At 53.3% G+C, this 24,390-nt stretch overlaps 7 protein-coding genes across 7 annotated transcripts; 4 read left to right on the forward strand and 3 right to left on the reverse strand.

The window, feature by feature from the left end:
• Positions 1 to 1,513: 1,513 nt before the first annotated feature.
• On the forward strand, positions 1,514 to 2,990 carry PEPE (Embryonic pepsinogen; the record flags this gene model as incomplete). The annotated part of the gene is made up of 2 exons (XM_036643666.1): positions 1,514 to 1,749; positions 1,811 to 2,990. 2 exons carry the CDS (start codon positions 1,514 to 1,516, stop codon positions 2,988 to 2,990), a joined length of 1,416 nt encoding a protein of 471 aa, XP_036490434.1.
• A 1,853-nt stretch (positions 2,991 to 4,843) lies between these two features.
• Positions 4,844 to 5,389, reverse strand: MGR2 (the record flags this gene model as incomplete). The annotated part of the gene is made up of 5 exons (XM_036643667.1): positions 4,844 to 4,973; positions 5,021 to 5,111; positions 5,173 to 5,202; positions 5,257 to 5,283; positions 5,332 to 5,389. 5 exons carry the CDS (start codon positions 5,387 to 5,389, stop codon positions 4,844 to 4,846), a joined length of 336 nt encoding a protein of 111 aa, XP_036490156.1.
• Positions 5,390 to 5,703: 314 nt separating this feature from the next.
• CGCS363_v011819 (uncharacterized protein) lies at positions 5,704 to 6,903 on the forward strand (the record flags this gene model as incomplete). The annotated part of the gene is made up of 3 exons (XM_036643668.1): positions 5,704 to 5,798; positions 6,568 to 6,657; positions 6,810 to 6,903. The coding sequence occupies 3 exons, from the start codon at positions 5,704 to 5,706 to the stop codon at positions 6,901 to 6,903; spliced, it is 279 nt and encodes a 92-aa protein (XP_036490155.1).
• A 183-nt stretch (positions 6,904 to 7,086) lies between these two features.
• Positions 7,087 to 9,382, forward strand: CGCS363_v011820 (Uncharacterized protein; the record flags this gene model as incomplete). Its single annotated transcript, XM_036643669.1, has 2 exons — positions 7,087 to 8,190; positions 8,240 to 9,382. The coding sequence occupies 2 exons, from the start codon at positions 7,087 to 7,089 to the stop codon at positions 9,380 to 9,382; spliced, it is 2,247 nt and encodes a 748-aa protein (XP_036491187.1).
• Positions 9,383 to 13,293: 3,911 nt separating this feature from the next.
• terH-0 (NAD-dependent epimerase/dehydratase terH) lies at positions 13,294 to 14,398 on the reverse strand (the record flags this gene model as incomplete). Its single annotated transcript, XM_036643670.1, has 2 exons — positions 13,294 to 13,610; positions 13,669 to 14,398. 2 exons carry the CDS (start codon positions 14,396 to 14,398, stop codon positions 13,294 to 13,296), a joined length of 1,047 nt encoding a protein of 348 aa, XP_036491188.1.
• A 2,607-nt stretch (positions 14,399 to 17,005) lies between these two features.
• liz1-4 (Pantothenate transporter liz1) lies at positions 17,006 to 18,714 on the forward strand (the record flags this gene model as incomplete). Its single annotated transcript, XM_036643671.1, has 5 exons — positions 17,006 to 17,683; positions 17,737 to 17,835; positions 17,889 to 17,976; positions 18,027 to 18,148; positions 18,205 to 18,714. The coding sequence occupies 5 exons, from the start codon at positions 17,006 to 17,008 to the stop codon at positions 18,712 to 18,714; spliced, it is 1,497 nt and encodes a 498-aa protein (XP_036491185.1).
• Positions 18,715 to 18,928: 214 nt separating this feature from the next.
• CGCS363_v011823 (uncharacterized protein) lies at positions 18,929 to 20,223 on the reverse strand (the record flags this gene model as incomplete). The annotated part of the gene is made up of 3 exons (XM_036643672.1): positions 18,929 to 19,289; positions 19,760 to 20,096; positions 20,157 to 20,223. 3 exons carry the CDS (start codon positions 20,221 to 20,223, stop codon positions 18,929 to 18,931), a joined length of 765 nt encoding a protein of 254 aa, XP_036491186.1.
• Between the last annotated feature and the right edge of the window lie 4,167 nt (positions 20,224 to 24,390).

Here is a 24,390-nt window from a genome sequence, read left to right on the forward strand (position 1 = left end):
GGTTAAACAGTGTCATTGAAAGTCTTTGATTATTTGTTTTGTGCTACCTCAAAGTGGTCGACCACTTTTCGCGTATGCTCGCTATCGTCGTTTCCTTTGTCGTCGTCGTCTTCTATCGTCCTCATCTATCGTCGCCATCATTATCGCTACCCTCATTATATTTCTAGTGCTGTTATTCTTATTGAATTGTAGATGCGCTACGTTTAGAACTGTAGAGAAAACTACCCGGATAGCTAACTAACACCTAGCAAAACTCCTTGAAAAGTTGCTCATCTTGTTGTCCGAGCTTGGGACTGTGATTGATGCCTCGTGAGTCACGCCTCCGGCAAAGCTATCTATGTAGCATAATAGCCGCTGGCGCTTGACTAGAATTGGAATGCTCGTCGTCTATGCTTGTCAGATTTACAAATTTCGAACATGGAGCATCAATAGATCAAGGCAAGTATTCACCAGCAGCGCCTCACAGAGTGTGTAGTCAGCCAGCTCAGCTACACCATCACCATGGATCGTGGTTGATGTCGCGTGAATCATCACACAAAGAAGTTCGTACCAAAGTCCAATCAAATCTCATCTCACCCATCACATATCACAGAGAGATGCTAACCCAGGGAGGCGGTCGCCCTACGGGAGGAACACACCCCTGTCCCAAGATTCTTCGAAATACCCAACGAGCCCCGACACCTCAACCTCACCTCTCCCCTCGCTCCCATCTCTCTTTTGCCTCACGAGCCAAGCTTTTGGGGTCCAAATAGCTAGATTACCCACCGTTCCCCACCGCTTTCCGAGCATACGAGACGTGCAGCTACCAGAAACACCATAACATGCTCAGCCCTGTACTGCATGCACACTGCAAAGGTGCATCCTTCGCGCCTCTACCAGGCATCTCGCTCCGCCCACCAAACACACGAATCGAACCTAGCCAACACTTTCAGCCTGCGGCACCAACCGCAGCGCGGCTTACGAATGGTAGACCGTAGCCAGCGCAGGTCGAACTAGCGTTGGGACTTTGGTGAGCTAACGCAGCACAATTGAGCCGTTCATAGTGCGTCTGACGGGACTAGCCTTTATCTAGGTTCCATACCACCATAACTGCTAGGATCGGCCGCCGCGGGTGGAGTCCTTGTTCCCAGATATCCGGGGAAGCCCTATGCCAGGGCGCGGTGTTGTTGGTGATGCGGCCGACTTACAACTCCAGGCTTCAGGCTTCAGCCCCAATCTCAACATTGCGTGTGTTGTATTAGCCTCTAGGCTGGAAGGGCCCTTGTCACGTCAGGCTGATGCCTGGAGGTTTTCTCCCGCCCACATCGCGAAACTATTGTTGACGATGTGGGATTGGACAATGGCTGTATTTGAGTAATATTGATGCCGCAAAGCCGAGATGCTTCTCAGCCATGGCGCTGTATATAAGTTAAAGCTTAGTCCGCACAACGAAAGACGACCTCTCCCATCATCGACATCCATCACCATCTCATAATCCACACCAAATAAATATCATCGATACCTCCAAGGCACCATGAGATTCGACACTCTCACGGGCACTCTCGCCCTCGCGGCGCTCAGCCGCTCCGTCACCGCCGACCCCCTCACAATCACGCTCCAAAACCGTCGTCGCGTGCCCGCCGGTCTGAAGCCCAAGACGAACGTGATGAAGCGGTCTTCGACTAGCACCGTCTCCCTCACGAACTGGTTCGAGAACTACGACCTCCAGTGGTACGGCACCGTCCAGGTCGGCACCCCGCCACAGAACTTGTAAGTCTCTACCCAAGTCCACATCTTTGATACGCACACTCGGCTGACACGCCGAAAACAGCACCGTGACCTTCGACACCGGCTCCACAGACCTCGTCCTCCCCTCCTCCTCCTGCACAACCTGCACCCAGGAGTCCGTCTTCACCCGCGCCTCCTCCAACACCTTCTCGCCCTTGCCGGGCTACAACGTGACCACCTCCTTCGGCACCGGCGGCAAGTCCATCCCTTACGCCGAGGCGCAGCCCGCCTCCGGCACCGTCGTCACCGACGCCGTCACCCTCGCGGGGCACACCGTGCCCAACCAGACCTTCCTCCTCTGCGACACCTACGCCGACGCCTTCAACGAGATGCCCATCGACGGCATCTTCGGCATGGGCCCGCCCGGCTTCTCGCACTTCTCCGAGGTCGTCACCAACGCCTCCTTCTCCACCTGGTTCTGGACCCTCGCCGCGCAGGGCGAAGTCCCCGAGCCGCGCTTCTCCATCTTCCTCAACTCGGACGTGAACGGCGCCAGCGCGCCGCTGGGCGAGATCACCCTCGGCGGCGTCAACGCGGCCCGCTACACCGGCGACATCAAGTACATCGACTTCAACATGACCGTCAGCGCCGCCGGCATGGGCTGGTTCATCGACCAGCCGTCCTTCTTCGTCGACGGCAAGACCGTCACCAACTCCTCCGCCAACGGCGCCGCGTTCCCGGGCGGCGTATCCCTTGTGGACACAGGCACCGCCTTCCTGCAGGCGCCGGACTACCAGACCGCCAAGGACATCTACGCCGCCATCTCGCCTGAGATCACGCAGATCGACCCGCTGGGCGCGTGGGGCGCGCCCTGCGACGTCGTAGAGAAGCTGGATCCCGAGCTGACCTTCACGCTCGGCTTCGGCGCGCAGGCGGTCAACGTTACGGTGCCGCGTGGCGAGTTCAACCTCGGCGAGTACCCCGGCCAGAACGGCACTTGTCAGACGCTGTTTTTGAACCCCGTGACGCCGATTAGCGACAGCGTGCCAATTTGGGTGCTTGGCGGCCCGTTGCTGAAAGGGTACTACACCGTCTGGGACGGCGCGCAGCCTGAGGCGCTGAAGTTTGGCGTGGCGGAGTTGAAGGCAAACGCGACGACGGGCGGGAACGGGACCGGGACGAGCCCGAGTGCGACGCCGACGGCCGTGAGCGGGGGTAATCTGGTTGGACCTGTTGGGTGGATGGCCGCGGCGGGTGTTGCTGCCGTTGCCTTGGCTTTGTAGAAGGGCATACTTTATCAGGTTGGTTTCACCGCTGGACGTAATATGTAGAGATAGTCGGGATATAGATCATAGGTGATAATGTCTAAGTCGTACACTCTGCCTCTTTGAGAAAGTCTGCTGCTAGCTCTGCTACTGCATAAACAAGTGACTGGATGTGGACGGAGCCTCTGGAGAAGGGGTGCTCCAGGACGCCGAGATTAGAAGGATAGTTCCCCTGAGCGTTGGCGGAGAAGAGCTCCGTCGTGTCGGAGGACAACTGAGGGGATATGCCGCCCTCTATAGTGAGTTCTTGCGCTATGGCTTCTGACTTGAGGTCGCGAATGAGAAGGCGGTATTGCTCATCCAAGCCTGTCTTGCCGGTCTTTAACCCAAGGGAGGGGTATCAAGATCAAGTGTTGGGGCATCGAGCGGGGCCGAGGTACGCATTGGCAGCGAAGCTACGCGTTACGCCGTCGATATTGAGCAGGTCGACGTATCCGCCCAAAGCCTTGACATCTCGGGGGTCACTTCTGACAGCCAGGCCAAGATTCTCAAGCGTCTTGCAGAAGAGGGCCATGTAGCCGTGGGAACTCGTTGACATTGGGCCCAGCGGTGCCGTGGGAGGCCGGGTCGACGTAGCCGAGAAGCATGTCAGTCGTCTGTTGCTTGAAGCCAGCGGTACCGCCGCCAACGATACTAACCATCGGTTAATTGTCTTTCCACGGCAATTGGAGATGAGTATTGTCCGCACATGTAGTCGAACATATCAGCCATAGCTGTGACTGTAAATGTCGTCAGAACTGCCAGCAAAGAGTGTCGCCGCCAGACCATTATTGAAGGAATCTATAAGCAACAGACCGGTTCAAAATGCCGGATGATAGCAGGAAAATAGTAAGCGCCGTACAGCTTTTCCCGTACTTATAGCCACAGAGAGAGAGAGGCTGCAGGCTCTGCATCGTGCAGCTACAATGACTGATTGGCCATTGATCTTTGAGAAGCACCTTGGCCACGGCTAAGCCAGACATGGATTGATACCGACGCCGTCTAACCAGCTTCATTGCATCACTGGAGTCCAATGAGTGTGGGCGATGAGTAAGCCATGCATGTGTTGCGGAATTCCACCATTGAAGTGGTTAAGTGTGTCGCGACAATTGAGCCCAGAACGGTAAGAGCTTATTCTGCAGTCATAAAATTTGGATGTGGAGGCCGATTCGACGTCTGAGATGCAGTGGTGTCAGCTTTGGTGTTAGTATGGAGCTTCACTATACAATGGCATAATGATTACCGGATAGGATGATAGGGACGAGGACGACGGAGACGAGGACCGCAGGAACGGTCACAAGGATACTGGAGAAGACTCTTGTTTGGATTATTGAAGGCATTGGCAACGTCTTGATAGCCTGGCTCAGGCTGGGTGGTGCGTCTGATGCGCCGCCTGTCCATGGTGTTCACTTGAACGTTGGAATATGTCTGTTGCCAACCTCAAGGCAACTGACTTGGGATACAGGGCCAATATCACCAAAGAAGCGGCATCAACCATGTCCAGTCTGCTTTGACACAGCTGTGTCTTGCGCATGTGGAACTGCGATAGCACCGCCAATAGTGTTGGCGACCTCGTTGGTTCCCCAGACCAAGGCTCCTTGAGCGTCCCTCAGAGAGCGGCTTCTCCTGCTTGCGCAGGCGCAATGAGCCCCGTAAGCCATCACCCTGCTGCTAAACACACTTGTGAAGAGATGTAACTTTTCTCATGTAGTCGTGATATGCCTGATACACCTATTATACAAATATTTCTTGATGCCGGTGTGGAAGCATCACATCCTTGGGCCTTCTCCTACATCTTGGTATACAGTGGTCTGCGTTCGGTGGCAGTCGGCTTATTGCTGGCGCTTCGCAAAGTCGGACCCGGGGCCGTAGACGAGGACCGGTCTTCGCTGCATGTTGCGGTAGGCGGCTTCGGCGATGGCGGAGTCGGATCGGATAACACTACCGATGGACATGAAGAAGCTGGGCCGTGTTAGCTTTGTCGCAACGGGAGGTAAGACTGCGCATACCCGAAAGTTGCCCCGGAACCAGCCATGTACTGTCCCAGTGTCCTCATAATGCCGTTGGGGCCGGCGCCGTAGCGCATAATGTTGACCGAGCCTGTGGGGTTTGGGTGGTCAGTCGAGAAAACGCGACAGAGGGGGGTGAGGCGGCGGCGCACCGAAGACGAAGCCCATGACAGCTCCGACAGCTATTGCTGGATTAGTTCTCGTCCGGGATTATCTTAGAGACATTGTTGACATACTGCCACCCATGAGGGCACCCATCTTAACTGCGAAAGGTCAGCGCAAGCTCCACCAGGCTGGAGGGGAAATCGTACGCTTGTCGGCGATGGAGGGGCCCATGGCGCCGGCGTGTTGCTGGGGAACGGGAGGCATTGTGAAGAAGGAGACGAGCTCGAAGGTATTCTCAAGAGAAAAGGAAGAAATTGCCGCAAAGGGTCAAGCTGTGCTAGTGCTCAACCTCGAATCGTGGGTGATGTTGGTGGTGCTGCGGATGGCCTGAATATTTGGTGGAGTCGAGCTCTCCCAATTTGCTGGAGCGTTTTCCTGCAGCCTCCCGGCGCCACTTGAGCTTTGGACGAATCCAATCCGGGGTACGGCAGTTCCTCGGCAAAAACAAAAGAGATGGTGGGGCTAGGTCTGTCCACATCTCATTGGCCGGTTATTATTGCAACGCCTTATCGACAACGATGGCACGGTCACCCGCACTCGAGCAGGCACAGGCCACCTGGAACCAGAAAATCTCCAGGTGGCCGACCGGGTCGGGTGGTGTGACGGACAGGCAGTGCGAGCCACAGTGCCGCACCGCCCTGTCTGCCCGCAAATGACATCAGCCCTCACTGTGACGAAGACGGGAGTGTCACGTGGGCCAAGGTTCTCTGTTGGTGGGTGCTGAGGTGTCCAGCGCCAAATCAGCAGCAGCAGCAACCGCAGTGAGAGAAGGGTGGGCAGGTGGACCGGACGGGATCCTCTGACGGGGTGCTAAGGTGCACTGTAAAGCAAAGCAAGCAAGCAGCCTAGACAAGGCCATCTGCCCGGTCCACGAGCCAGTCGTCAGACCAGCAGTCAGTCAGCATCCCTCTTGTACTCCCTCGCTCGCTCCTCTCTCTCCTCTTTCTGCGTGTTTTCCTTCCTTCTCGACGTCTTCGCTGCAGATCCACGAGCGAGTGCATGAACGGTGACAGCCGTCGGGGCCTGTGCGGTGCTGAATCCAGAAGGGGAATTAAAACAGAAAAGTTCCAGTCGCGGTCGCAGCTTCAGCCCAGCGCCCAGAGCCCCCCCAGTCCACCCAGCCCGCCGTTCCACCTCTCTCACTCTCATGGGCCAGGTCGGCTCCGGCGCGTGTTTCCGACTGCTGTTTGGTCCTCCTCCTCCTCCCGTCCCCTCAGTGTCCCCTCCCACTCCCAGTCCCCGGTGCAGCAGCAGCGCTGAGTGAGGTGCGACTGCGAACCAAAGTCTGCGTGCGTGCACTGGCAACGGCAACGGCAACTGCACACCACCCGCTAAGCGCTTAGCGAGACGGGGGCGAGACTCTGTTCTTTCCCAAATCCTAGATTCAACTTCACCTCCCCTACCGAGCACGTCTTCTTATCGTCGATCGAGCTGCCCAACCAGCCCTCAAGCCCGCTCCCTTTCAATTGCAGGTACGTCGAGCAGACACCCCTTGCGCTTTTCTTGCCTACAGGAAACGGCCGCAGTCCCCCGAGGCCTCGTACCCGACCGGCTGTCTCGCGCCAATTGGCTGTCCACCCCTATCCTTGCCGCGACATCATCGCTGACTTATTTTTCCTGCCAGCGCAGCCTCATCCCTTCCCACCTCCGACCGTGGCTTCATCGAGACGACATCCCATACCTCCCCATTTTCTTGCAAGCGACCACCGACCTTTTGAGATACCCAGAGGGCTGCTGTGCGAATGGTGACGGAATCCGACCCCGGCGTCCCTAGACCACCACCACCTACCACTGCCACTGCCACCACTGCCATCGATACCCTTCCATCGCCATCGCCTGCCCCTTAGTCCGACGTCCTTTGTCCTACCACGTTAACCACCACGACCGCACACCCACCCCTCATGACTGCCGTCGCGAGCCCTCCCAGCTTTCAGCAACTCAATCGGCCGGCATGGAACGTTAATGGCGGGCAAAGTCTGAATTCGATGAATCCAGAAGACGTCAGAGGCATGTTCATGCCCCGAAAAACGCTCCAGCGAAGCAACTCATCCTCCTCCGTCTCCTCGACCTCCTCAAACTCCTCAACCACCACCGTTGCTACCAACAACTCTCAACCAAATGGCACTCCCGCGTCTACAAACTCCGATATGAGCTCCTGGAGCACCGCCTCCAGGAAGCGGCCCCAGCCCAAGGCCCCTTGGCCTGCCGGCAAACCTGAAGGCCAGGGCGACTTTGGCAGGCCCGTCATGCGAGGCCCCATGAACGGCGTCAACGGGGCCACCTCTTTGCAGTCGGCACCCGGCCAGCCGCAAATGATGTCGCAGCAGGGTCTCGGCGCGAGGCCCTTGGGCGATCCCATGCCGAACGGCCAGCCCGTGCTCTACTTGCTGTCTTTGAATGGCACGTTTGAGCGCAAGACCATTTCGGTTCCATTCTATCCAGAGAGTCTTCGCATCGGCCGGCAGACTAACCAGAAGACGATTCCCACTGCTACGAATGGGTACTTTGACAGCAAAGTCTTATCCAGGCAGCACGCCGAAATTTGGGCCGATCGTATGGGCAAGATCTACATCCGAGATGTCAAGTCTTCTAACGGCACATTCGTCAATGGTACGCGCCTTTCACAAGAGAACCGTGAATCCGAACCGCACGAACTGCAGACCGGCGACCATCTCGAACTCGGCATTGATATTGTCAGCGAGGATCAGAAGACCGTCGTCCACCACAAAGTAGCCGCCAAGGTCGAACATGCGGGCTTCATGAGCCCTTCCAGCAATGTTATGGACATGAGCTTTGGAGATTTAGACCCTGCTAACGGTGGCATGATGATGCCGGCGCCCCAACCCATGCCCTATCGCGGCAGGGCAGGTAGCAACGCGTCGATGGCTAGCAATGGGCGTATGGTGCCTGCCCAACAAATGAACGGCATGCCTGCGAATGGAGGAGCCGCGCGCGGATTCTTGTTGACCCCCATCACCACTGAGCATATCGTCAAGCGGTTACACGTGAGTACTTGCCTGACATAATCTAGCGCAAGACGCTAACTAGAAGCAGAACGAGATGCGCAGCGCACGACTCCAAACCCAAGACCTCACCCGGACCGGCCAGTTTATCAGCGCCCTGCTGAGCAAAGAGGACGTGAAGGACCTTGAGAAGCCCGATGTTCCAGAGCCTGCAAAGCAGCTACCCAACGGCAATGGCATGCCATTCCGCTCCGACGGCAAGACGCGATTTTCCGATCCTCCCGCGCCTCCTCCTCAACAACCTCTTCCCGAGAAGCCTGACGTACCTTCATTGAAGCGAGGCACCACCGAACGGCCAAAGACGCACTCGGCCGCGAATAGCACCACCTCGCCAGTCGGACGCGACAACCTGCACCAGATCATTCAGTTGACGGAGGCGCTGAACAATGCGAAGAAGGATTTGGATTCGCAGACGGCTCGCATTCGCGACTTGGAGGATATGCTCCGCAAGGAACGAGAGGCAAGAGAGCTGGCTGAAGACATGGCTAAGATCCTCGAGGACAGTGCCTTGGCCAAGGAGGCAAACGGTGCGCCCAAGGAGTCCGACACCGAAACGCTCCTGCAGGAAGCATTTGAGCCTCCCCGTGAAGTCTCAGAATCCCCCGACGTTGAAATGACGGACGTCGACTCCGTCGCCAAGGAGCCGGCGCCCGAAAGCGCGGAGGACATCGCCGCTCGATTCCAGATCAAGATCGATACTATGATGTCAGAGATGAGCGACCTGAAGCAGCAGATGGACGCCTGGAGGCAGCGGTGCGAAAAGGCCGAGACGGAACGCGACGCCGACCGCAAGACCCTTGCCGAAATGGTCACCCAGATCCGAAGAGACGAGGAGGCCCGGCAGGCTGCAGCGGAGGAAAAGGCACGCTCCCGATCCCGCGGACGAACCAATGGCACCGCGGAAGCCGGCAGCAAAACCACCTCGATCGTCCAGACCGACGGATCCCAGGAGTCGACTCCTTCAGCCACACAGACAGAGGACCTCAGCGACAAGCCGACGTTGTCGCGTGCCAACACCATCACGCCGCTCTCAATACCGCCAGGGAAGCTGGCCAAGGACCAGGCGTTGATGGCCGGGGTTCCCTACGCCTCGATGTTAGGCGTGGTGATCTTAGGCATGGGCCTGATGGCGTATATCAACGGCTGGCAACCCGAGCCGACCCCCCGTCACTGACGATGGCTGCTGGGCATCCTTTCCTCTTCGCTTCTCTAGACCACATTCGTCGTTCTGCTCAGGCGTTCTACATACCTACGGCGTTTTCTTGCATTGACAGCGGTCATTCGTTCCCACCGACCCTCGTGTTGTTTTATTCCCTTTGTATCTACTACCACCTTTTTTTACTTGTATGAACGGCGAAACCTGACTGGTTTCCTTCCTTTCCTTTGTCTCTATTTTTCTTCAACCACGGGAAATTAGGGACAGGCTGGGCGGAAACCACAAATACGGAGGGGCGGGGAACAGGCGTTTTTAATTTCATGCTGTGCCCCTTTCTTGTTTTTCAGCCCCCTTTGCGCGCGTGCAGCAGCAAGGTGTTTTCTTTAAACTGTGCAACCCTTTTTGGGAAATGGGATGGGCAAATCAGGGATGACGGGATGACGACACACTTTTTTCTCCGACTACTGGGCAAAAAAAGAATTAAAATTCGATGATGAACAAATTACCTCTTTTTTTGCTGCAGAGATGGGAATCAGGCATACGGTGCGCTGTTTCCATGAGATGAATTGGTGAAGATAGAAGAAGAGCATCGCGGCTTTGAGGCTGTTGGTGTGGTGTAGAATACTGTGGAGGTTTGGTGCAGGCGTGATGATGAGTAATGTTTGCATAGTGGGAGGGACGGGAATATAAGGACCTTTAATACCTCAAATGAGTGCTCCATGATCCAAAGTGATATATGACTGGTGTGTGAGATGATGTGGATGTTGGTGTTTGGTCCAGGCTGAGGACGGTCGATGGACATTATGTGTTTGTTCGACACCGGAGTTTACTTCCTCGCGGGGTACATCGTGCCTACCTGCTGGTGAATGTGACTTGCCCTCGGTATGGACGCCTATAAATTCCTCGGTTCTTCATTCATTGTAGAAACAAAGCCCGACAATGACCTTGCTCCGAACGTCGGTATTTCCAAGTGCATCATATAACGAAAGCACATTGGGTATTGAGTTGAAATATGTGGATTCCTTCGGTATCGAGGATTGGTGTGAGGTTTACTGCAAAATGAGAACGGAATAAACGCCGAGTTGGAACAGACGATGATGATGGATGGCGACGATGCTACGGTTTGGCTTTTGTGTGAAGATGAGGGAGTGGATGGTGGGAGTGGCTTGCGAGTTGTATGTAGAGATGAGTGCCTGGCTAGAGGAAGTCAAACTAGTCTCCCATCAAATTGCCTGCAGGACAGGACTTCTTTTTGATTGCCTGGATGGGAAGAACTGTTCGTTGTGCTGCTTTCAGTACTCTATTCTCGCGGCGAGAGAGCTGAACATGGGTTTCAGCTTTTGAGAACTTGTTTGTGAAATCTTGCCGCGGGTTTGGTATGGCCGTGACGCGGGCTGCATCATGAAGCTGTTTGATGAGCTTGAAGTAACAGGGGCCTCAGACATGAGAGTTGAGGGCATGATATATAATGAGCATCCGTTAGGTTCTCTGTCGACGCGCCGTGCGACAATCCTCTTTTTTTCTTCTTGGGCAATAATCGCTCATGGTGGCTGCGAAGGATCGGGGCCAGAGTCAGCGTAGAACACAGAGAGAAATCATTCATGTTAAGGTCTGACTTCCAGGGAAGAGTGTCCAAACACCTTTTCCGCGTATACAAACTGGAGCTTAGAATATCGTGCCAGAGATGCATACGGACGACGAGGAAGCGCGAATATCAACCACAAATCAGCATCGGTGCCTGATGATTTGATTATAACGCTCAAGTGAATAGTACCGAAAATAACTTGAAACGAAACGTGGAGTACTCAAGCAATTCTGTTTCTTGGTTTCGGATTCGAGCTAGGGCAAGCGGCCTTGTTGTGTTTATCATACACACGGAACCGGCCTAAATGACCAAGTCACGATGTTGATTAGCGTGAGGCGTGGCATGTGCCTCTGCATGTTACCGCATAACATGCTCTTCTTCACTGTCAGCGGTCGAAGGCTGTGCCTAGGAACGGCTAGCATGCTTCTTGCAATGAACATTCGTCACACTAAATAACCACACAAGTATATTATGCCGTCGAGATATCAGCAGTGCAATCCGCTCGACAATCAATAGAGTCCAGCTTTTGGAGGATTGTAGCCGCAAGAGTCATCAGCGCTTTCATGAACCCACGGCTGGAGCGTTCTTAATCTAGTCCCGCGCCCAGTAATCTGTCTTCCGGCTATTAACTATAGAACATCGTGCTTCTCTTTGATATTCGTGGACGAATAAGCGGAGGATGAGGGCGGATGCTGCGGAGGTGACGGCACAGGTTAGAGGTGCCGGGGTTCGCGCTTGTCATGAGGGCAGACTTGAGGGCACGGGACTCGAGATTTCGACTTGATTCAAGTCGTGGGAGAGGGCCCTTACGATCTGTCTTGCCGCTGAAAGTTACCGCGTGAATGGCCTGCCCGTTTAAACGATGTAGACGATGCCTCTGGCGTGTTGTGCGTTGATCATGCTGCTCGACAAGCACAAGCTTTGCCACATCATCGATTTTGCTATAAATGATAATCTAGGATGCTGGAGTCAAGTCTCACCAGCAGATAGCAATGGCTCCAGATTGTGTCGCTTTTGTTCATGCGTCTCGGCACAGGATACTTACATGTCCTACCAGATCGAGTGCTGTGACCTACCTTACTGATAGGTAGGTAGAGTCTCTCACAATCTGGACAGCGGTTTTGGGATATTCTCGATGAACATTCCAAGACTAATGGGGGTGGCATCGTTACTTCTGAGACTTACCGAAAGCTAACTTAGCATTGGGTTCTGAAGGCTTCGGACTACGATCTTGATTGATCATGTGGCAGCGGTAACTAGAAAGGGAATAAGAGAAGCGAGTAATTCTGGGTGTGTCTCTAAGCCACTCAAATGCATACTTCTTATTTATATGGCAAGCTCATTCCCCTCTTTCCTAGGCGAAGTTGGTGTCTGCCCGACCACTATGTCTTTTACCGAGGACGGACATATCCTGCTATCAAGGGCCGGGGGCTTGTAATTGAAGACATCAATTAAAGTAAAACCGACTTAGTAAATCAACAAGAGGCCAATGACGATGTCTTCAATCACAGTTTTAAGCATCCCAATGGCTTCGGCGCCACGAGTAGCACCATCGAGAATTCCCTGGATAATTGTTGAACGCACGAGAACTTTAGACAACAGGTACAGCTAACACGGCGTCGCGCGCTTATTCCGACATGTCATTAAAGCGCCAGAAACGATGCAGAAAGCCAAGAATCACTCTCAACTGGAAGTGCTCAACAACGCACAGAGTCGTCTTGGTTTTGATAGCGTGTTACCAAAAGACCTAGCTGCTCAAGATCGTCATCCATCACATTGTTTGTTGATTTCTTTTGTTGCGATGTTTCTCGATTTTATATCCTCGATCTGAATGTTGCCTTTGGAAGAAACCGCCGAGATGGGCCTTCAACAACATATTCTGAGGTCCATATTCTGAACAAGTATACAAACAGAAATCAAGTTCTGATCAGAACAAAGCAGATATTTTGTGTTGGGTGCGCTAAGATATACGAATGGAAGCAAGCTGAGTAACTATACTTTGGGCTCACCTGTGACCTATTGCCAGACGCCGGTGAGTGAGGAAACGCGGGCGAAATAGCATATTTTCTCATGTCATCGTCCATGGTTTCTTGATAAGTTCTTCTAGTAAACCACGGATTACGGAGACCGAATAAGATACACGAGTTATTAGTGTCGAAAGATTCCAACAGCTGCCCACGTTGTACTGAAAGGATTGCGTGCAGCGATCTACAGTCGCATGCGAAAGTGAAGCTTCTAGCGTTGAGCGGAAGACGGAGAGCGTGCACTGGATTCGGCTGTGGGTCTTTCTAATTTGATCTGTATCTTGCTATTTATCCTCCAAGTATGGCACATTACATCATCCTCAAACCTCGGGGAACCACTTCAGAACGCCCTCCATCTCATTGATCGCACTCTTCTCAAGTGATGTCCAACCATCCTGACCTCCCCATTTCTTGAGCAACGCCAAAGGCCGTTCAGACTCAGCCGTGACCTTCAGCTTTGTTTGATTATTGAAGTCGTCCATGATGTTCCTGTTCGGATAGACCCTCCGCAGAATCGCAAGTATGTCATTCATGTTGCAGTGTTCACCCCACGCTTGCAGCCGTTCGCCGTTGCAATCGCAATCAAGCGCCACGGCGACGTGGAGGATCGCAACATCTTGGACGTCGACATGGATGACTGCATACGTCGTGATTAGCGGTCTAAAAGGGATTTGGATCTTCGGAATATTACGTACTGGCCTGGAACAAAGCTCCAATCTCCGCGTTTCCGTAATACAGATTCTTGAGCCAGGGGTACGGAGACAGCAAATGCTTCTGGTGAAGCGCCTCACCGAACACCGTCGCCGGACTGACAACACTGACGTTGTAATGCGGGTTGTTCTTCTTCACGAACTCCCATACGGCTTTCTCCGCCTCGACTTTACTAGCCTGGTAGACCATGTGCCAATGGTTCTCGGGGTGTGGCGGCGGAGCCCAGGCAATCTCGACCGCCTTCTCGTTCCAGGCATCCGGTTCCGCGTGCTGGGCGTTTGCTCCCGGAGTGATGTCCACTGCGGCGGCGATGGAGCTGGTGTAGACGAATGACTTGACGGATGGTTCGCGAGCCGCGGCATCGAGGATCGAGGTGACGCTCTCGACGACGGGTGGAATGACTTCTTTGGGATTATTGGAGAATGAGAGAATCGACGCGATGTGAACGATGGCTGAGACACCCTTTATCGCTTCGTTGAAGGCGTTCTTTGCGCCGAGGTCTGGGACGTGAACAAGCTCGAGATCACCGCGGTCCGCGAATGACTTGAAGACGTCCTGAGTGAGCCATTTGGCGGCCTCCAGATCTCTAACGGAGCCGCGGACTTTGAAGCCACGTTGGAGAAATTGTTTGGCCGTGTGTGTTGCAATGTGGCCTGTAACGCCGGTGATGAGAACCCAGGAGCCTTGGGGGATTACGGTTTCGGGGAGAGACATGACAATGAAGGATGATGGAGGTGGATAGCTTAATGTGAACTTTGAATGTATGTTTGGTCCTTACAAAGTCGTGGCCTGGACTTGAAAGCTCTCGTTAACGTGTGCATTTATATTGATTTTCGAGTCAGAGAACAGTCGCGTGAGGCAGCTCTCATAGAGCGCGGTCACGTAGGCTACTCTACATCGGGAAGGACATCGCCTTGGCGATTTCTTCTGTAACCAGCCAGTTATACGGGAACGCGGCGTTTAGGGGTTGGACATAGGTTAAAACTCTTCTTGATGCCGGGTGAAGAACCCCGATACCCGGAGTTGCATCTCGGGCCGGTTCCGGTGGTTCGAGTTCCAATTTCCTTTTTTGGAAGTCGCAAGCCTTGGCATCAGCAGTCGCTGACTATTGAGAGGGATGAGAAAGCGAGTTATTGGCCAGGTTTTGTGATGACAAATGCGAAAAGGAAGGGAGAGATGACCTGGTTTTGCTGACAAACTATCCGAGCCTCATTTTCGACACATCGTGAAAGGCCTAAAATCCAAGATATGGGGGCCCATCCAAGCTGTTGAACGGACTCCTGGAATAATAATCATCATGGCAACAAGAAGTCACGATATTCAATTCATCCATTCACATGAGAAGTCCACCATTGGAGCCAAGTCGGCCGAGGCGCAACGCCGAGTTCACTCCCATGCGGCTCGGGCGGCGCACGCCAAGACGCGGCGCCAGAGGGTTATCCAATACCAGGCCACCAAAGCAAGTCGCAATAACTGTAATGGGAGTCAGCCTCCTGCAAGGAAAGCAGATGAAGTCCAAGTATTTGTCATCTCGGGCCCCATGGCTCCCCTGGGATATGGCCGGAGAGACCCCTTCGCCAGTTTTGCGAGGCGCCTCAGTCCGACAGAAGACTTCCTACTGGATTATTGTAAGTTACACCCGTGGCTCGCCTAATTGTAAAGATACTACACTTCCCAAGGTCATTCCTGCACATAAGATACGAACTAGAAGAGCATATTTTGACCGGATTAAACAATATAGATGCCCACAACGTTGTACCCTGTTCGACATTTGAATATAATCAGAGCAGACTTCCGGGAGCCAGTGCACGAGACATAAGCAAGGAGTTCGTACAGCTGGCAGCCACCAGCATCAGCGGTCTAAACGGCCTCTTTCTTGTGACGTGTCGGCACCTGTCATACTGCCTCCCACAACAGGGGGCGCATTATGCTCAACTGGCTCTGCAGTACAAAGTCGACTGCGCGCAAATACTCATGCAAGCCATATCCACCCTAGAGACGCAATCTCCAATTAGTGATTCCATCATTACGGTAGCTGTTTTCCTAGCACAAGATGAGGTATGTTACCTCGACTGCGTATTAGGTTGTGTTCATTTATGGAGTGTTAAAAAATGGCAGATTCTTCTCGGTAATATTCCGTGGGTGCAACGGCATCTGCAGGGTGCGATTCAGATGGTGAAGCACAATGGCGCATTGAAGGAGAAGGGCCACAACGTGTTTCTCTACGACATCATCCAGAATGACATAGCAAACTCTGAGATCATACGGTCAGCGGCGCCATTTCCGCAACTTTAAGCTGATAAGCAAAGCTTGATATTCAAGTAGCCGAATCCTGAGCGACACATTGATAGCAGATGGTTCAAGTGAAAGTCGTACAATATAACGAGAACAATACTTTGAATGGTTCTTATCTGCTCTTGCATTTGTACGCGGTGGAACTGTTGCTATCGTCGTCCTGCCTGCCCCTTTGACGCACACACAGGGTCGTCACCCGTGCCAAGACGGCGGCTCAACCGGTACCGGCGCTGCCGCTGGGTCGGAGAAAGCGGAGCAATGGTGGCTCCGTGGCTCCACTCCGTGATCCGATTCAAATCGCGGGGCCCCGGTTCTCACATTACCATGGAGGTCCTCAGACCGTCTCTCGGTATGCCTAGACGGACCGGGGACGGGGATGGCGATGGCGTCTTCCGGCCCCGAATGACGTGATTAGCAGCCGCGCAACCCGGCCAAGTCCCCGAAACACACGGATATATCCCGACCCGGATCTCGCCGGCTACAAGCCCAACACGGATAATAAACCGTATTACCAATCCTACTCCCCAGTAAGCCAAAGACCGATCCACATCGGTGTCTTAAAAGCTGAATCTCATGGGGTTGTCGCTAACAGATGTCCCAGACAACGGCGTTAAAGGGGCCACCGAGTCGCGCTGGTCGAATCACGACAGCGAACCCCGCGATGGCGACACACCCCACGCCAAGGGTGGACGAATCACCAACCCGCCGCAGCACATCATTCATCCTCAGACCCGTCCCAAACCCACTCTCGACGTCTGACAGCCAGTCTGCGGTCGAAGACTGCTATCTTTGAAGTCGTACTCAGGTCTCCTGAGCTCTTGCGCGATGGCTAGGATATCGGAATCCGAGGTCGGGTACTTAAATTTCGGTACGGGACCCTGAAAAAGATGATCAGCATGAAATAAAACTTTTGGAAATCACTCTCGGTCGTTCTGAGGTGGTTCTTGCGTTCTCTCAACAACTCTCTCCCCACGGTTCTCTCAAGTTAACGCCCTGGGTCCCTCAGAAGTGACGCCCCTGCTCGAGATGCCGTCCGAGCACGAGGGCGAGTCCCCCAAGGGGCTGGCGGTCGACGAGTCCTTTTCCGACCGAACTTCGGCAACGTCACCGCACGGCAAGGAGAAGGCACCATGGTGGTCCTACGTCTGGGACTACGAGCCGGGACGCTCCCACGAGGAGCGCGTGTTCATCCAGAAATTGGATGTCTTCCTGATCACGATGCTCAGCTTCGGATACTTCATCAAGAACCTGGACCAGACCAACATCAGCAACGCTTTCGTGTCCGGCATGAAGGAGGACCTGGCCATGAACGGAAATGAGCTGAACCTGGTCGACACGGCGTGGACTGTGGGTTACGTCGTGGGACAGATCCCTTCGCAGATTGTGTTAACGAAGGTGCGCCCGTCGATCTGGGTGCCGTCCTGCGAGCTGCTGTGGACTGTTTTGACGTTCTGTCTGGCGGCGGCCAAGACTTCGAATCATGTTATCGTGATTCGATTCTTCGTGGGTTTGGCCGAGTCGATCTTTTACCCAGCTGCGCATACGATTCTTGGATCGTGGTATAAGCCGTCTGAGCTGGGCAAGAGGGCATGTATTTTTCATGCTTCCTCCGCGGCAGCGAGCATGTTCTCGGGTTATCTGCAGGCTGGCGTGTACAAGGGGCTTAATGGTGTCCACGGTCTCACGGGCTGGAAGTGGCTTTTTGTGAGTGTTCCGAATGAGACTGTGACTGTTGGATTGCACTAATACGAGTTTAGATCATGGATGGAATCATCAGCCTGCCAATTTGCATCGCTGGGTTCTTCCTCATTCCAGATCTGCCAGAAAACACAAGGGCGTTCTATCTAAATGAGAAAGTAAGTCTATCAAACACGTTTTCTACAACTAGTGGTAGCTGACACAATCTTAGGACCGAGAGATGGCACGGAACCGTATGAATGCCGTCGGGCGTGCGCCTCGTACTAAGCTTGGTCTTTCAGCTTTCAAGCGCATCTTCGGTAAGCTAGCATCATGATCGAGCGAATGGCACCGGAAGCTAATTAGTCAGGCCGATGGCATGTGTACTACCTCACGATTCTGTACATCATCTTCATCAACATTGGACCTTCCAGCAGTGTCAACCCGTTCTCACTTTGGCTCAAATCCAAGGGAGAGTCTGTCGAGAAGATTGTGAGTCAAGCTTAACACATGTCGTGGACTTCCGTCAAGCTAACATCGCAACTCAGAACATCATCCCCACAGCAGCCTCAGCAATCCAGCTCGTCCTCACGGTCTCCTTCGCCATCATCTCTGACGCTATCCGTCACCGCGCCAGCATCATGTCCATCTCCACCTTTCTCGGAGGTTTCGCTGCTCTGCTGTTGGCAATCTGGAACATCCCCGATGGACTGAAATGGTTCGCCTTCTTGCTTCAGCGTGCTTCCGTGCCATACGGTCCACTGAGCATGAGTTGGGCAAACGAAATCTGCGGCGCCGATGCGGAAGAAAGAGCTATCGTCATAGGAATCATGAACTCACTGGGCTACGCTTTCAACGCGTGGGTGCCGCTTTTGACATACCCTCAGGTTGACGCGCCCAAGTTCAGGAAGGGCTTTATTTTCAGCACCATTGCGTTTGGAGCGCAGGCCGCCATCACGGCCACCGTGGCGTACTTGTTCAAGAGGGAGAAGAAGAAGACCAAGAGTGAAAGGGATGAAGAGGGAACCGAAGCAACTGGAGATAGACGATCGGAATAGACGTGCGTGGACAGCACGAAGCCAAGACTTTCACACAGCTAAAATTTAGAGAATAATAGCGCAGACTGCACATCTCCATTGCCGTCTACTCCTATCACTTCAGGCTGATGTAGCACGTAATGAATGCTGGACACACAAGAAGAAGCGACGCAGAACATGGCCTCGGGGGTTAAAATTCATTGATCTCCGCTGGCGTCGAGTTATAGGGACACATCTAGCTCATCCCCTCGCCGAATCTGCAGATGGGAGGAAGAGGCTCAGTGTCTTCACCCATATCGTACTCATCATTCTCGATAGCCACGTTTGGTTGCGAACGACCCAGAGCTGAACCTTGTGAGGTGCGAGCGGTAGTCTCAGGGGCATTCTGACTGGACGCGGGAAAGATGGCTTCCTGGGAGTCTTTGTTTCCGCCGTCTCTGCCAGCATCACTACCGCCAGCACCACTACCGCCAGCACCAACGTTGAGGTTGCCACCTTGGTCAAAGTCCTGAGCCTCAGCGAGATGGTCGTCCTCGAACTTCTGGGGCCCCTTCATCTGATCATCGTGGAGAACAGTCATCGTTTTGCCCGCAGCACTGGATCATAGGTCATTAGTACGGCTGAGTCATGTTCACTTCAGAGATGATCAAGATGACGGGGACTAAGGGTAGCAAAGACAAACGACAACGACGAAGGTGACCAATAACGAAAGAGATCATGGGCGACAGAGGCCATAGATGACGGAGGCCACAGACTGCAAGGAAGAGGACGACAGGACGGGGATGATAGAAAGCAAACACAATGGAGAACAGAGCCGACAGAAGACCAAGCTAACAGAGGACGGGGCCGACAGAAGACATCAACCAAGGATAAGGACAATAAACCATTGGGATACAAGCAAAGAAGAAAAACATAAACCATGGAGAAGACATCGAAAGCGCTATGATGAGTAATGGGATGGCAAGGTTGATGGGGACTCAGTTGGATAGCAAAGACGATTAGCAGCAACAAGGCCAGAACAAATGGAAATAGTGTGTCAAAACCCAATGAAAAAGGTGATACTCACAGTGCCTTAGCAAACTTTCGGTCAGCAGCGCTTTTGTCGCTGAGAGCCTGTCTCTGGGCATCCTTCACTTTCTCAAGCGTTTTGGTCATGCAGTCCAGCTCATGAGGTGTCGCCGTGGGCTTGTTCTCGTCGAGGACTTCGGTGAACAGACGGATCGCCTCATTGGCATGGTGGACGTAGTCGTGGGATGATCCCGCCAGCAGCAGATGCATCCAGCCTTGGTGGACTGAGCTCAGAGCGGGCTCCATCAGGAGTTTGGCGGCCATTTCCTCCGCCTCCTCGTGCTTGCCCTGATTGTTCACTCGCCAAGCGTGCTTGACGCGGAACTCGAGAATAGCTATGTCAGATGATGGATCAGTGAGAACACGAATTATCAGTATCAATAATCATGACTGACCGCTGAGGTTGTCAAGCTCGTTCGGGGGAGTCGTGGTTGCGTCTGTGTTGCTGCTAGCTGGCGACATCTTGGTAGTCGCCTTGTCGCAGGATGTGAAGGTGAGAGTTGAGAGAAGGAAGGAGCTTGCCCTAAATTTTGATTTCAGCTACGTTATCTTAGAAGTTGTCAACCCAGGAAAGTGCGTTCCTTCGCCAACGTCGAATTTCATCAGTCTGCCTCAGGCAGGGTTCCGAAGTTGACTGTCTTTTCTGATCGACTTCATCGGCATATGGTGTGTCCAAGAGGCAGCTCGTTTATTAGACAACAACTTTTGCTTTTGGTTCTTGTTTCGACCTTCTCATTGTTCATTGTTCACACTAGATCCGCCTTCCTCAGTTTGAGAGTATTTTTTCGCTCCGTGCTAGTCTTCCAGCTTCAGTTGATTGTCATTCCTGCCGCATTTTTATTTTTCAACTTTACTTCTCAGATGCCTTCCAATATGGGCCATGAGCGACTCCAATCTTGCATTTGCTATCGTCTGTCTCACGGATCAGAACATCGAAGTCACTTCACAGCACCATACCCGATTTCAGTCTGTTGCCTCGATGTCAAGGACGCTGAAACTAAATGTATTCCTTTCCAATGATGCAACCTCAATTATTCATCGTCATACCTCTGGACTGTCAAAATATCTGTTTTCTTGATCAACGTCTGAAAAGAAACCCTCACAGCACTCCTAAGGCACATCAATCAACCGCGACCCAATGGTCAAACGCCGCACGAGTCAGACACTTTCGCTTTCCTGTAATTATATTTTCATCTCAGAAGTTATGGGTGAAACGACCTACACCGCAAAATGGAAGGCACTTGATAAGATCTTTCCGAGGCATGTCCTCAAGTGTGTGCATCAAGCTTCTGGGAGATTGGTGCTCAGGAATTTCCTATTTGTTTTCGGCGAACAACTAACCGGCCTCAGAGATCTCAACAGGGCACGGTCCTCCGCATGGTTGCATGGGACTCTCGATAACATAGCAATGCATACGGTCTCGATGCTAGAAAACGTAACACGGGCTTGATGCGCTACAGCCAGGTTCTACTGGCTTGTAAGAGCCGCTGATCGACGTCGAGACCGGGGAAATAGACTTATCTCCGCATATCCGCATCAGACGAAAGATGTGTGGCGTGCCCCATCAGACGAACCTCTTACACTAAAGCCACTCTACCCAGTCGTGGTTAAATCAAGCCTCTGTTCAAAAGAACACACCGACTCCGACCTCACAGCAACGTACACCTACCTCGAGTCAAGTATGAGAATGCCAAGACTCTGCGCCCGGGTCCTCCGGTAGTAATTTACGCCCGTCGCACAGTGCACACCCCACAGCTCGCGTTATCAGCTTCGGTTTCGCTTTCTCCAATAGGTAACACACTTCCCGAACCACCTAACGCCGTCGCGGGACAGTCTCCCGCGGGATAGAGACAGGACTAATCTAGACAACCAACTGGCCAAAGCGCTCAAGTAGAGTAATCAGAATATACACTAAGGTTATCCAGTCTGTTTCCTATATATTAACCACGACAACGAGACGACGCTCGTATCAGATTCCGACGTGCGAGTAAGCAGTACAATCCCCTAAAACCTTAATAGACAAGATGGCCCACGACACCGGGTCGATCACAACGTAGAGCGGACAGATTACTTAGTGGATGTCAGTCGGTATAAATATCTTGACAAGTTCGTCTCAACTCCTACTCGCTCAACTCAACTCTATCCAACCAACCAACACGCACACAGCAACACAACACCTCCTTTTCGGCATCTCACACCCAAAAGTCCAGCCCAACATGCGCGTCAACGTCATCTCCATCGCCATGACCGCCCTGGCCGTCTTCTCTCAAGGGGCCTACGCTGTAACCTGCCAAAGCACGGCGGACTGCCCCCAGAATTGTGGCGGTTTCGCAGACAACCTGTGCCAGTGAGTTGATTATACCTCAAGAGATTGGATACCTTATGCCACAGTCCAAGCTAACGTTGTTACCAAAAGTCTGCCGGGTAACTACTGCGAGTGCGTCCCGTACTAAGCCCTGTGCTCGAGTCAGGTCTGGGCAGCATGGCAAAGGCGGACAGGCACGGACAATTGTTATCGCATATTCACTATTTAGATTGAGTTCTGCTATCTGGGCGGGTAGTGGGCATGGACGACAATAGGGTCGACGACGATGACGACGATAGTCGTAGGGATAAGTACGACAGAGAGGATAAAACTTTTAAAATAAAGAATCTGTTCGACATAATATGTGTATTCCCCCTCCCGGTCAGTAAGAAGTATCCGCCGGGGCAGCAAAAGTCTTCAGCTACTCTGTTTCAGATGAGCCTCCAGCAATAAACGACTTTAAACTGCATCCCACTTCTTGGCCCCCAATCATTTCAACGACATCAGCAACCTCTTAACTAGACAGAACGTAACCTCAAGGGTCCTCAGAAGCAGGTACTAGGTAGTCTCAACAGTGTGTCTCGAAATTAACACCCACCTACACCCGCAACCCGTCACGCGGGCTCGAAGGATGTTGCAACTTCCCCAGGATCTGAATCACTGAATCCTTCTAGCATCCACATGCCTCATCTCTCAACTTGTCCTAAGGACCAATCAACGACAACAGGGTAAGCCCAGCCAAGCCACAAGACGAGCCAACGAGAGGGCAGCCTTCTCGCCGGACCGAATCACCGCCGCCGAAGCCCGCCCGCTGCCCTCTATACTAAAAACGCCACAAATCTCTCACACCTCATCCTTCCGTCTTGTGTGCTGCGGGCGCAAAGCCGTTGGGCAGATCCAGGTGGGTTGATGAGCAGCCATCCTTTCGCGGTCGAACCGAGCCACGTGCCAGACGAATGCAGCGCCCGTTTGCCTGCCGCGCAGCTTCCACACACACCCAAACGAACATGGCGCTGTGTAAGACCACCATCTCAAGGAATTTGGAGAAGACCCTGGCTCGGAGACCTTGGGGTTCGGCATCTGCTAATTGCGGACTGGAACGACAGCGAGCTCTGCATGCCTGCAGTGACACATGCAGGCGTGTTGTGCTCGCTCAGGCAAACCAGGCGAGCTTACTCGCCAGTTGTCCCAGCTGTGCCGTCTCTGCATCTGTCACATGACCATCGCTGCGGCCCGTTTTCGAGCCTCGAAATGTCAGAGGTTAAAGAAGGTCTGCTCGGCCTTGTATGCGTCACCGACATGTCCAATTATGGCGAGGAGCGACAGGATGCACGCTGATGTGTGACGACGGAGGATCAGTTGCTTCTCCCAGGACGCGGAACAGGCGAGCCCATCGGGTTGGATTGACTGTTGATCCAGCTGCTCTCACGTCCCGTGACCAGACAACACAAGTGGCATGAGCTCATCTCGGACTCTGTTCATGCCTCAGCCATATTTACATGAGCTACGTTAAGCCACAATCGTCCAGGACGCGAAGAAGGGTGCAGAGCAGAGGTAGCTGACCGCTCCCCATACCCCCTCTCCTTGAACCGAGACCCAAAGTCTGTTGCATCTTGGTTCCAGAGACAAGAAACCGTCAGGCTGAATGGCATTACGGTATTGGGATCGCATATTGCGTTGCATCGTGTGGTTGGTACGCATGGCGATGAACAGCAGGGTGTGCGCAAACATGGGACGAAGAAATTGTTTAACCAGATCGGTAGCCGCCTGCAGATGAAGTTCTCTGGCCCGTTTGACTGGCGTCTAGAAATTTGAGGCTGCCAGGGGCCCAAGTCCTCTAGCCCTCAGCTCTGCGTCTGCGCAGAATGCGAGTATTTGACATGTCTCCCGTCTCTGGATCTGCGGAGGGCAATCAGCCTGAATTGCGCTCCCTGGCCTGTGGGGAAACCGACCCCAGTCATCAGACGCGGCTCCGTGTTCCCCAACTTTGGTTGGCGGACAATCAGGCCAGTGGCGTTGGCATTGGTCGAGCCACGTCGACTCACCTGAAGGAGTGGCGGGTCCTGTAGTTGGAGTGGATGCAATCATGAGCTGCATTAGCTTGACAGGGTGGTTCGTTTGCTCCGCTGAGGTACGACCAAAGAACGGTTTTTTCAACTTGTCAATCAGTAGATCTGGTGCTGCATTTCATCTTGTGGGAACAAAAACGATTGTGGTATTTTGGGTATCGATGCGCCGTATTTTCCTGATGTTCAGCAGTCCGATGTTTGCTGTGCCTCCCTCTTCCCGTTGGCCGAGAAAGCCTTGGATAGCCGCCCTTGTGT

Source organism: Colletotrichum siamense (genome assembly GCF_013390195.1).
Source record: "Colletotrichum siamense strain Cg363 chromosome Unknown KSG_Cg363_contig08, whole genome shotgun sequence".
Taxonomy (NCBI): domain Eukaryota; kingdom Fungi; phylum Ascomycota; class Sordariomycetes; order Glomerellales; family Glomerellaceae; genus Colletotrichum; species Colletotrichum siamense.